The sequence below is a fragment of the Neolamprologus multifasciatus genome, chromosome 13 (assembly GCF_963576455.1).
Source record: "Neolamprologus multifasciatus chromosome 13, fNeoMul1.2, whole genome shotgun sequence".
NCBI classification, from domain to species: domain Eukaryota; kingdom Metazoa; phylum Chordata; class Actinopteri; order Cichliformes; family Cichlidae; genus Neolamprologus; species Neolamprologus multifasciatus.
In genome coordinates, this window is record NC_140451.1 from 32670726 (window position 1) to 32684000 (window position 13275).

The 13275-nt window shown below is 40.4% G+C and overlaps 1 protein-coding gene across 1 annotated transcript in view; it reads left to right on the forward strand.

Annotated features, from left to right (window-relative positions):
• The window catches only part of hectd2 (HECT domain containing 2), a 72521-nt gene extending 63176 nt beyond the window's left edge, over window positions 1-9345 (forward strand). The window contains exon 22 of the mRNA XM_085182412.1: window positions 303-9345. Coding sequence (XP_085038538.1) covers window positions 303-423 — 121 coding nt within the window. The 3' untranslated portion in view covers window positions 424-9345. The remainder of the gene's footprint in view (window positions 1-302) is intronic.
• Window positions 9346-13275: the final 3930 nt, after the last annotated feature.

A 13275-nucleotide genomic window follows, 5' to 3' on the forward strand; every position in this document is an offset into this window, starting at 1 on the left:
AAATGCTAACAGCTCTGTATGTATTGGGCTGTATGATATTAATTATGGAGGCATTCGATGATCAACTTTGGGATTAACATGTAGGTTTTTCTGGCTCACTCTGTCACACTTTGTAGTTGTTAATTAGAGACTTTGTCATCTGGAATTATTGCGTTTGATCTCCCTTTACAAAGTGTTTTTGTCAGAAAAGCATCATGTGAAGAAAGTATGAGTGCTGCTGTGCAGAGGCGCTCTCCCTCAGTGAGGCTTCACTCTTTATGTCTCACTGTATAACTCTGTTTTTCTTGTTTTCCTCTCTGCAGGCTGCCGATCTCTCACACCTGTTTCAATCAGATCTGTTTGCCTCCGTATCGAACCAGGAAGGAGCTCAAACAGAAACTGACCATTGCCATCTCCAACGCTGAGGGCTTTGGCCTCGAGTGACTAATCTGCACACACAAACTCCCACATATGCACACAGACTGTTTGCAGTGCTATCTGAAACTTTTTCCGCAACGCGTCTGAGATCGGAAAGGAAATAAGTTGCTCGTTGCGAGTCAACACGTTGAACGACTTTCTTATGAAGACGGATTCATCGATGGTTCAAATCTGCGGCGCACGAGATGGAAGCTTTGCCAGGAAAACAGCTGCAGAGAAACTCCAGAAATGCTTTAGTTTGTGCGTGGACTCATTCTGTGATTCAACAACTCTTTAAGCACTTTAGTTTACTGCATGCTTACCCACCACAGAATACAGTGAAGGAGGCGTCTGTTCAAACCTAAATTCATCCCAAACGTTCAGCCAGATTCATAAAGAACAAACTCCAGACAGCGAGAGAACAAAGAGTCCTGAGTGATGATGGCTAATGTCAACACCACGGAGTCGGTCTGGGATTACACGAAGGGCCGAGATGCTTGGAACAGCTGAGCTGCCGAGTGGCTGGATAAATAGACGCAGACAAAAATGGTTATGCTTTAAAGACAGACGCTGATCTCTGCAACAGAGCAGCAGAGCAGCATTAAATCCAAACAAAAGGCGAAAGAAAAGTTAATGCAGGAGAAACTGCCCTGCAGAAAATCACAAAGCACGAGAAATACAGGTGAACATAACAGAAACAATACACTAATAAAGAAATGACTCAGAAACTACTGACGAAACAATAACGATGATAAAAGGCCAATAAAAAACTAATCCTAATGGGTCCTAATGGCTAATGTTTGGTCACCTTTAGGTTTGACCCAGAAGATGTAAGGCTGTGTGTGCTGGAGCCCCTGAAAGGGATGGTGTGGTTAAACTATTCCCATGTTTCTGCCAGCAGGCTCCACATTAGCTAAAGTCACACGAGTGTTCGCCCTGTGGTAGCTAGGATGGGCCACATACACCCTGAACTGGATAAGCAGAAGAGGATGGATGGATGTGCCATCACAGACCGTCTCAAACTGCAGTTAAGGTGTTGAGGTTTCAGGGACGGGTAGACCTGTGCAGGGCAGTGCAAAGGGATGCTGGGAGCTTGGTATACTTGCCAAGAGGAAAGCTGTAACTAGAGGATAAGATGGAGTAAAGTAGGACCCTAAATCTAACCTCGGGGACAGCTGTGCAATGACAGCTGATCTATAAATCATTTTGCATTGTTTCAGAACTTTTACACAATCCTGTAGATACCAAACAAAAAGAAACAGAACTGTCTTACTATCAGAATTTCATATATTTGCAGGTCCGTGCCACTGAAACTGTTATATTTGTTCCCTTAAACCTTATATAACTAAAAACGAAACATCTCTTAAAGGTTGCTGCTTTCTTTGGGTAAATATTCAATTTTTAACCAATGACCTGCTGTTCGCCCACCACTGAACATTTACTTTGGAGAGGCTCTGGCCTAACAGGAAGTTCACTGAGGATTTGTTCGGCAGCATCACGCTCCTGAGTACTCATCATTTAAACATTTACATTTAAATCAGGTAAAAGTAGAAAGTTGTTTCGGGCAGAAACACCTCCGGAGGGGAGATTAGTGTCAGTCCTGACTGAGGCATTTGAAACGTGTTGCATATGGTTTTGTTTGGTTTGCACTGTGAGGACTTAAAGCTTTGCTGGATGTGCTGCCGTGAGATGTACGTCGATCGTCTTGTGAACAGTGTTTCGCTTGTTTTTTGACATTGCCGCCTGTTTTATGGCTGCAGCAGTTCTTTGATGACGCAGTTAAAGCTGAGCTGTTGATTAATATTTGTTTTCTTTTTTTAATTTTGGTTTTCTTCTTTTGTTTTCATGAGTGACGGCTGCCCTCGGGCTGAGAGCCGGCCTGTAGCCGAGGGCCGACAGATTTTATCACAAAGTCGTCTTTGTGCCCGAGAGAAACAACTCGAGTTAAGCACCTCTGTCTGACATGCACTGCTCGTTCATTTCCTTATCTCGGACACTTATTTAAATTGATGAAAAAAGTCCTTTCTTGCCACCAGCATCATAAACGTTTCAAAAAGTTGGAACTTTACGACTCGCTTGTTTCCACATCCAACAAACATTGGAATTAGCTTCATCCTTGGGTTAAGATTTGGTATCCAATGGGTTAAACTTGGGGGTAAGAGGCCTGGGAAAGCACTGAGTTCAATGAAACTGCATGCCCCTCCACCCATGCACAGAGTGGAGCAGTGGCTGTCACTGAAAGCAGGAACAGAGCCAAAATCTGAGATCCATCATCGAACAGAACCAAACGCAGCACTGCACTCGGGTCCTGAGAAACGCCGAGTAACTGTTGATGAGATTAGTATGAATCTTTAGGTCTACACCAAAACCTCGATTTGTGTTAACCCAACATTTGACAGACACACAGATTCACTGAAAAAAGATCTGGTTATTAGGTGACTCTGTTCTCTGGATGTCAGGGTTCATTCTGTAGTCGAGATGAGGTTATTTTGAGGCTTTGGAGCAGGAACGGGACACTGTTTTACTCATTGTGTTCACATGCCCATGAGTAATCAGGTATTTCAGAGAAAATGTTTAGTTTAACTTTATCAGTAGTGGAAAGTGACCCATTTAGAGCTCAAGAGGCCGTTAAGTGTCAGTTTCCGAGCGGCGAGGATTGATTTATATTTAAAATTTACAGCACAAGAGATTCTTTGAAGACTTTTTGATCTTCCTAGAAAGAAAATAATGTGATTTTTCTTCCCTGCATAATCAAATAGAGCCATCATCATTTCCATCACGAGTGCAGTGCTGCTGTTTTTCCCCAAAGTGGTGTTTACAGTGTAACAATGACTCTGCAGTTGTTACGTTGTAGCCTCAGTTCAAGGGAGCAAAGTTACTTTGTAAGGCCTTAAAATTGGTTCACTGCAGAGTTTAATCAGTCGGGTAAAAAGCCGGTTGGCATCCAGACTCCCTGCTTCTTTAACTTTGTTGAACTTTTTTGGCTTCGAAGCCTCTCTCTCCTCTCTCTACAGCTGGGCGGCGGTAATTCCAAACCCCCAGCGCTCTCTTATGCAATGTTACCATGGCAAAATGTCTGAAATCCTAAAGAGACACTGAAGTAACCAAGCAACAGCCGAGCAAGCCGTATGGGTGCGCCATCCAAACATCAACCTAATCTGGGTCAGTCTTTCACACTCAGCTATAGGGTCTGAGAAAGCCCCTGACGCAACAATGGGTCCTTTCTGTCGTTTAATGAGCAGCCGGAGCCAGAAGAGGCAGCCCGTCTCCAAGCATCTGTTGGAGAAGGCCTCCGCGGCACATTTGCATCACGTTAGCCGCTTTGCTAAATACAAAAAAAGACATATCGGGAGACGGGAACTGAGAGGAACGTGGACGTCGGGGTAAAATGATGTCACTCAAGTGTCTTCCTGAAATGTTGATTTGACCCGGGTGTGTTTTACGTGAATAGGACCAAACTGTGTCAGGTTATGCAGTGGAGACAGCAGTGCAGAGACCTTCTTGAAAATCAGTTTGAAAATAGTTCAAACCAATTCAAAGATTTGTTGCGGTGTAATAATTTTCACGTCCGATATGTAAATAAGTGCAGACGCCACTTAAAAGGTAAAGTCTCGTGTTTGTTTTCACAGGGAAGGTGTCACATGTGTTTATCTTTGTTTTGTTGGGTTTTATCATGGGTTGACTTTGCATGACTCATATTTGAAACCTATCATGCTTTTCTGCTGCCCAAATCTTCCGTAACATACTGTGTTTGCTCCACAAGTAAAAGCCGATGAAGGCTCGTCTTTATCCAGAAACTGGCCTCCTGAGTTTTATTTTACTTCATGCACATCCTGGTGTTCAAGCTGGCAGCTGAACAGACCACCACATCCTCCTGCAGCTTCTCGCTGGGCAGCCGGATTACTTTAGCTGAGGTTTTGTGGCTGCAGCAGAGGAGCTGCAGATCAAGACCGGTAACTGACCCCGAGGCGAGCACAGCTTTTAGGTCACAGCATCACAGCGCAGTGCAAATTGTGGCTGCGTGATAATAAGTGTCTGTCAAGTGCAAATAGCTCTACTTCAAATTTGAACAAGGATACCAGCAAACCTGACTCATGAGCGGCGGTGGTGAAGCATTCAGTTTGGCTTCAATCTGAAACTCTCAGATATGCGGTCAGGTCCACCAGGTTTAAATCAAACAACTGAAGTGCAGATTTTCAGTTTAATTCAAACATTTTAACAAATAATGCATCAAAGTTTGGAGCCCATGGACATCACCAAATGATGCTCGTCCTCTCTTCAGACCAGCTCCACTGGCAGACACATGAAATAACGTTACCTCCTGTTGTGTTCGACAGCTTCAGGTCTTTCAGGCCTTTTCATGTTGATTTGGCCGCTTCTGAAGTTTCTGCTTTATGTCTGATATGTTAACTTTGTTTCTTCATCTCAATCATGGTGTCCCTCACCATCGTCAGCGTCTCTTTGGAGCTCTTACCGAGAGTTCAAGCAGCTACTTTTGAGCCTCTGAAAATGAATAGATTTAAAAACCTGGCCAAGATGGACAGCAGTATGATCATGACAAGTACATACACACCAATCAAAGAGTAAAAACTAAAACACAGAAACAACCAAGTTCATAGGGGTCAGTATTACGAAGCCCCGCAGGGGACATGGGAGAAAAAATAATTTAAGACGGACTTTTGCGGGATCTCGCAAAACAAATTCGGGATCTCGCGAAACTTTTGCGAGATCTCACAAAAGTTGAATTCCAACAATGGCGGCAGCTACTTAGCTGTAATATTCCTCTTTCTGGGTCACAAAATACACTTTTAAGATATTTTGAGGCGTGAATGTAGTTGTGTAAACGTCAGATACCCGCTCGGTTTACAAGACATCACAAAAGTGCTCCGACGTTTTCGGAGATCTGACACCCACTAGCTCGAAGCTAACGGGAGGTCGAGACCTACTACAGCCGGGAGGAACACCGCTTTCCCGGCACATCGTGCCTCGACCTCCCGGTCGGCTTCGAGCTGGCGGCCTCCGAAGAATGCGGCTAAAACGTTTGCGAGATCTCGCAAAAGTCCGTCTTAATTATTTTTTCTCCCATTTCCCCTGCGGGGCTCCGTACAGTATCAATCAAAGATGAATATCGTGGCAAAACGACTTGGTTTACAGAATTAAAATGATGAATAACTGATGTAATCGTCCAAAAACATATGAACCATATGTAACCAGAGATGGGCAGTAACGCGTTACTGTAATCTGATTACTTTTTTCAAGTCATGAGTAAAGTAAGGGATTACTATTGCAAAAACGGTAATTAGATTACCGTTACTTTCCCGTAGGAACGCTGCGTTACTGCGTTACTAAAACCGTGATTTTTTTGCGAGAATGTCTCATGACAGTGACGTAAGCGAGTGCGACGTTCGTGACAACAGCTGTGTGCAGATCAACAATGGATCATATATCGAGTGCAGAGAGAGTATGAGCGTGCAGCGTTTAAAGCGTGGAAGTACTGACCTTACTTTGAGTTTGATTCCATAAAAAGTGACAAAAACATTAGTGTCCGTTGTGCGTGGGAAGAAAACTTCTTTTTACAGCGAAAAAAACCCCTAAACTTCCAAACAAGCACCGAGTAGCTACGACGTAATGGGAAACTCACAGAGAAACTCGCGGATTCTTCCACTGACCGCTGCACACCTGCACCAGGGTAACCCTCCGCCTACCCCACTCCTGCTTTACAGGTGAAAATAGAGCAACAGGACCGCTAGTCTTTGACTTTATTTATTTTCTGCTGTGTTTTACTTGCATCTATTTGAAAGACTGAGTGTAAACACACAAAATATTTTATTTTATGTGCTGGAATGTGCAGAAAATAGGTTTAAATGTTAAACTAATTTCTTCCAGTCAGAGAATGTTGCAGATAATTAAATTTCTACTTGATGCATAAAGTTAAAAGATTAAAACTAATAAAACAAGTTTTAAAAAGAGACTTTTCCATTTGATTACATTTTGTATGATGATTATGTAGAAAAAGTAGAATTGGGCTGAAAGATCTATCACTTTATCACCTATTCAGGTTGGAAATCGTGTTTTTAAAAAGTAACTAAGTAATTAATTACTTTTAAAAATAAGTAATCAGTAAAGTAACGGGATTACCTTTTTGGGGAAGTAATCGGTAATTAGTTACTGATTACTTTTTTCAAGTAACTTGACCAACACTGGATATAACTGTGACTAAGATGAAGTGTGATGGTGAACAAGTAGCTGTTTATGCACTGCTTCACCTCCACGCCCCAAACACACAAACACGCCTCCTCTCTCCTTTTCTCTCCTTAAGTTCAGACACCACTTCGCACTGATGTTACTTTTTTCTCATGCATATTTTTTCCTGCCCTTTTGTTGTGCCTCTCCGCCGTGGTGAGGCGGCCCACATTGATGCCGGGAACAAGAGATCTTATCGTTTGCTAAACAAACAGAAATATGTAGGCCATGGCCGGCACGGCTTTGTTACTAAATAACCAAACAACAGTCCACCATTATATTTTTAATAGGACTCCCGTCTGGCTGAGTCTGCAATTTTCTCCCCATTCATGTTCAAAAATAAGCGCACAAATTTGCCAAGTGTCTGGACAATGACCTTAAGTTAGCCCTCTGTTTTTTATGTTAGCGCTGCTTCCTGTGTGGATCAGCAGAGCAACCTTGATGATTCCTTCTTTCAAACTAAGTTCATCTTTTCATTGATCTGTTATCATCGTAACTCCACACGACTCCACAGCAGCGTGGAGGAGTGGCTGAGGCGGTGCAGTCATTGGTGGATTGTTATTGACACAAACCCTTTTTTTCAGTCAGTCTTCGTTTCCTTGTTTTTGTTTCCGTGCAGATTATCCCGGCTGGTTTGTCCCAGTTTAGTCTCTGCCAGCGGTCAAGGTGCTGATGGGAAACCACTGACACTGCAAGGTTCATCGGTAGCTCGCTCACAATGTAGCGCTCAAAGCTTCTTGCTAGCACTAGGCCTACTTTCCTTAGTTTGTTCCCTGTGCCATTAGCAGAGCAACATGGAATAACATCGCTCCATTAAACATTTACCAAACGAGCTTCAAGCCAAACTTTAAACGATACCTGTGTCAGATAAGATGGTAACTGGGTCACATTATAAACTCCTGCTGTGTCCTGGCTGATCATGAGGACACACACTTCTTTGGGTCGGGTTACTTTCATGCTGATGTCGCGTGGCTCTCTCCCAGCATGGGACTGCCTGTAAAAACTTCAGATTGTTTGTGATGATGTGATTTAGCTTAGATCTGAAATGACAGATTAGTAGAGGTGGGAATCACCATACATCCCACGATACGATATTATCACAATACTTAACGCACGATACGATATTATTGCAATTTCTTAAAATATTTTGCGATATTCAGATTCTGTACATAAAGGTAAACTTTATCAATATTCATTTTCTCTAATATCAAAGTCTCACACTCAGTCTTTCTCTCATTTCAGTTTTATTGTTGACAAACTGAACGGTTTGTATTACAGTCTAGTCCAACTTAACTGAATCAACCATCTGGTACAATTATAGCTATTCTGAACTATGCAGTTTATGAAAACTATGCAGCCCCTTCAGCAACTGAAGAATTTGAAAGTAAATGAAAACAAAATATAATTTTACATTAAATAAAAAAGTTTTAAACTTAATTAAAATAAAACATGTCTTAAATTAAAATAAGTAAACTGTCATGTTTATTAAACACATTTGGACAGTGAAGGAATGTCAGGATTCTTGCTCAGAAAAAGGATCAACATGCTCTGAAGTCAGAGCACAAAAACCTTTTTTGTAACAAAATATCGATTTCTGCTGTCCCTGTATCCATACATTATTAGCAAACAAAATATCACCATGCTACACAGTATCCATTTTTTCCCCCACCACTACAGATTAGTCCCTCTTCACACTGACACAGGACATTAAATTAGAAACTTGAGTGAGGCGTGACGTCAAGCTGCCAAATGTGTTGCAAAAGGCAAAAAAGAAAGAAAGGTGATTATAGCTTTGCAGCACCATGACTATAGACTTTTTTTATTTTGTTGTGAGTGAAGCAGTCACAATGCAATTATTACTTTCTGCAAGTTAAAGGCGAGCCTCCTAATTTGAACTCAATATTTAATTCTCAGGCTCTGCTGGAGAAGCTTTACATGAATCAGGTGAAAATAATCCTCATTATTTCATACTTGGTTCCCTCAGTTCATCGTCTGTCTGAAACAAGCTGTTTAGTTCATCCTCATTTAGGAAAACTTCATCCAAATGGCTGCTCCACATAAAGAAAGATCCACTCCCACTGAGAAAGGAAACAGTGGCTTTACTTTACACCGACTTCATTCTTGGAGACTTTAGCCACGTTTGACATGAAGAGCACAAAAGGAGACAATTCAATTCAATTCAATTTTATTTATATAGCGCCAAATCACAACAAAAGTCGCCTCAAGGCGCTTCATAGATACAGAGAAAAACCCAACAATCATATGACCCCCTATGAGCAGCACTTTGGCGACAGTGGGAAGGAAAAACTCCCTTTTAACAGGAAGAAACCTCCGGCAGAACCAGGCTCAGGGAGGGGCGGGGCCATCTGCTGTGATTGGTTGGGGTGAGAGAAGGAAGACAGGATAAAGACATGCTGTGGAAGACAAACGGCATAAAATGGAAAAATAAATCTTTGGGAAAAAATATCTTTGTAAAAATTGAATTTCATGCATAATTTGTCATTTTGTGTTTAATATCAATTATATGGAGATTTATACAAAGTCAAATTCATAAAGGTAATTTAAACCAGGCTTAAACACCCACGTTTCACTCATACACAGTCCTGATCAAAAGCTGATAAATGGCAAAAAAAATTATATTTTGCACGGTCGGATCTTAACAATGTTCACAGTCGAGCTTCAACACGCAAGAAGAAGAAACGGGAGTGAGACGAAACATGTTTTTGAGCGTGCAATTTATTGAAAACTATGCTTACACTGAAACAGGCAAAACAAACTTTGGATCAGCTGTAAAACCGCCTGTTTCTCTCTCTCTTTAAGTATCCATGTCTAAAGTCCTGTTACAACGTAGACATTTACATATATGAGTCCTTAAAACAAGTTTGATCTCCTGAGCTGAGATGAGCACATTTGAATGTCCAGTTTAGGAACTCCTCTCGTATCTTTGGCGTTTTTTGGGCAGAAAAACCATCGAGTCTGACGGAGCCTGGAGGAACAGTCGCCGGCAGATCAGATTGACATCAGCTTATTTCAGTTTAACTTGGCTACAAACAGTGTTGAGCTCTGGCAGGTGGACAGCTTTTCACCCACTAAACACTCGACACTTTGTTCAGCACAGAGCGAGAATAAAAAAGGAAAACAACCTTTCCATCATCCAAACAGGGGAAGGGTAAAGACACTGACCTGTTTATCGTCTCTGCTCGGCCATTGACCTTTTTCATCCAGTGTCAGCTCCTCGCCAAAGTGCATTTTGTAGATGAACATTAAACATGGCAGGAAAAGAAGAAAGAAATTCTAAAACTGTCTTTTATGTAGACGCTCTGCTGTGGAGGAACAAAACTGCCAAAAATATTCACAGAAATAAAAGAAATATGGGCGATAATTAATTTTGAAAACATATTATTCACATAAAGCAGATCCGCACGACAAATTTAGGAAAGGAGAAACATTTAGGATTTAATGGAAACACATTTAAGGAGGAGGGGGTTGGTAAATAACTGGTGATTAATAAGTTAAACAATAAAATGTAAAATTAAATAAGAAAAATTGACAAAACACATACTGCCCATGACGTTCTGAAATGTACTGAAAGCACTGTTGAACAAAATAAATAAGCTTTTAGATAACATTGAATTGTGCTTTGTTTTATTCTATATCTATTTATTGAGTGTTTTTCAAGTATAATCACAGCATACATTTTCCTTTGTTTATATAAGTACATTTTCAACTCACTGGAGTAAGAATTGTATGATTACTCAACAAGAATATCCTTGTTTGGTGAAGGCAGAAAAACATGGTATTGAAACCAGAATTTCTTCGTCAGACTTCCAGGATTATCCTAATTAGGTGAACAAGAAGAACCAAGTTGGCAGAACTTGTAAATCTTAGTTAAGTCAACAACAGTTGCAAAAGTTGAGAAAACTCAAAAATCTCTTGCATCATGTTGCCTTGAAATTTTAAGTTTTCTCAACTTTTTCTTTTTTACAGTGTGTTTGTTTTTGATTTAAGAACCAGATCACCAGAGGAACTTTGGCTCGATCATTCTTGTCCAGATTTCTTTGGTTTCCGTCTCTATTCTGATGCTTTCACAGTTAAACAGTGTAGAAGAATTTTCCGATCTCTTGTTTCTGTGAGGTCATGCACAGTGAAGTCTTTTTTTAAAAACACAACGATGGAGCGTCTGCAGACTTGCAGCCGCTGTGTTTTCTATTATTAGAAGAAAAACCTTGCATAGGTCGCATTCCAGCTCCTTCTTTAGACTGAAGATAACGAGGTGAGTTTGCTTTATTAGGATCGACGTGTAGAAGGAGACTTTGGAGACCTTCAGTGGCACATGACGCCAACTCTAATGTTCATATGATGTTTGGTTTAAGTCTTTCACATTTTGCACACTGGGATAGTTGACAGTTCAATTACATCCAGATTAGTTGATTCATGGCAGCTGTGGCTGAAATTAATCTGGTTAGCGATTGCTCAGATCAGTCAAGTGTTACCAAATTAAAAGCTTTTATTGTGCAGAAAGGCAGAAGATTTAAAGCAACAGCCTGTAGCTCTTTGATCTCTTATCTTATTTTTATGATCAGGGTTTAATGTTAAAGCATCTAATGAATGGGGCCAGTTATGAATTTAGTATTGCACCATTCTTGTCTGGGAAAATCCTTCTAATTGCTATTATTTAATTATATTTAGGCATTGATTTGCTTTGATTTCTCCCTGCAGGGTTTCTTAATGAGCTGCAGGTGAGCTGCTTCATCAGCTGTGCTTCTGAACGAGTCTTTTCTGGAAGCTAATTGGCAGCAGCTTCCAGCAACTGGCTTTAAATGTCCGCCTGGAATATCTGCAGGTTGGTTTTTTTATTTAGTTTTATCATGTGGGCTGTATAATATCAAAGGATTGGTGTAGGACATGAGATTGTGCACGGTTGTGGAGCCTAGTCATGCGATTTCTCCTGTTGGAGCAAAGATCCAGGTTTTTTTGGTTGGCCCAAGTGCCGGTCATCAATGGTAGAAAGGTACAAAAGTCTGATTTACCAAATTTCCCCTTGTGGGACAATTAACCCTTTAAGACCTACCATAGAACCAAGTCCGCCAGAGCTTATATCATATTTTTACATGCTGTGGAGCCATTTTTGGGAGCATTTCAAGTTTCTATACATCAATACAACCATTATAGCCCAAATTTTAATAATATGTCTGCATTAAGTGCATCGTAATTACATAAATTGCAAAAAAGTGCAATAAACTACAAAAAAATTGAAAATCGTTTTTGTTTTTTTAACATATATTTCTAGTTAGAGAAATTTAAGAGGCTTATCCCTCAAAACTGTAAATACAAAAAAGTTGCACAAAATAGTTTCCTACCACAGGAAATTTATTTTAAGTGTCTTCATAGTTTTATTTTTGAAATACACCAATTTTTATACACTGCAGGAAAAACAAAAATAAATATTATAATGCAAATTTGCAAAAAAACAGCATATGCATCAAAATAAACTATTTCCAGCAGTGCAATATGAGTCCTAAGCATCCCAGAAACAACACAGAAAGTCATAAAGTCAAACATAACTTTTAAAAACACCAGTATAGGCTCATGAGGCCCATGAGGAAGTGTTACAAACAGCTGATCGGATCGGCAAAGCTGTTTCTGGAATATTATGTTTTTGTTGCTGCAAGCGCTTTTATGCAGTTTTTGCAAAGTTATATGTGGAAGGAAACTGTGACCGAGGACAAGCTGATGGCATAAGATGTAAGTACAACTCCTCTGGTTTCATATGCAAAAAAAATAATTGTGCTAGCTCATGTGGTTGCAGTTCTACAAGGATTTAAAGCTCTGATCGGCTTTAAAGGGTTAAAGGATTATTTTATTTAAAGAAAACATTTGTGGAGAGGAGTATCACTGCATGTTGTCGGGGCTTTCTCTTTGCAGGACTGGATATAAAATTGTAAATGAGGTGCAGGCCTGAAGAAAAGCAGCCATCACTCCCAGTCAACACACTGAAATCTGCTCAAAGTCACTCAGGTTTATGTGCAAGAGTCAATTAAAACCACAGAGAGATTCCAAACTTAAACTCTCTACAAATGAAACCTAAGGTGCTTTTTTAAATTCTATTAAGGCATCTAAAAAATAAATTCTATGTTTATACCCACAGAGTAAACAGAGTAAACAAAGACCGGCAGCAGTGGAAAGTCCCCGAAAAGAGGACAGCAATGCTAAAGAAATCAATCCACTGCAGCACAGAGACAGATGACCTACAACCTGTCAAACTCTACAAGTTTAGCACAACCACTCTGACACAAAAGCAGTTTAACAATGAGGAAAAACATTGACTAACACAATTCATTACAAACGCGTGACAGCACCGACGTTTTTACGGGCGTCATCGTTCTAACATTTTGGATGTTTTGGAAGTTTCCATCACTTGGACATAAAATTTTCTCTGTTTGAAGCGACGTGACTTTTCTCACGTTGTCCCAACATTTATTTGCAAAATAGTCCAGAAAGTTCAGGGGTCGTTAACATTGGCAGAGATGACATAATTATATAACCATTTTTCCATCGTGGTTTATTTTCCCACCTGGAGTGCAGCTCTGCTTTTTTAAATTCATCATTTTTGTCTTTCTATAAGAAACATCAAAT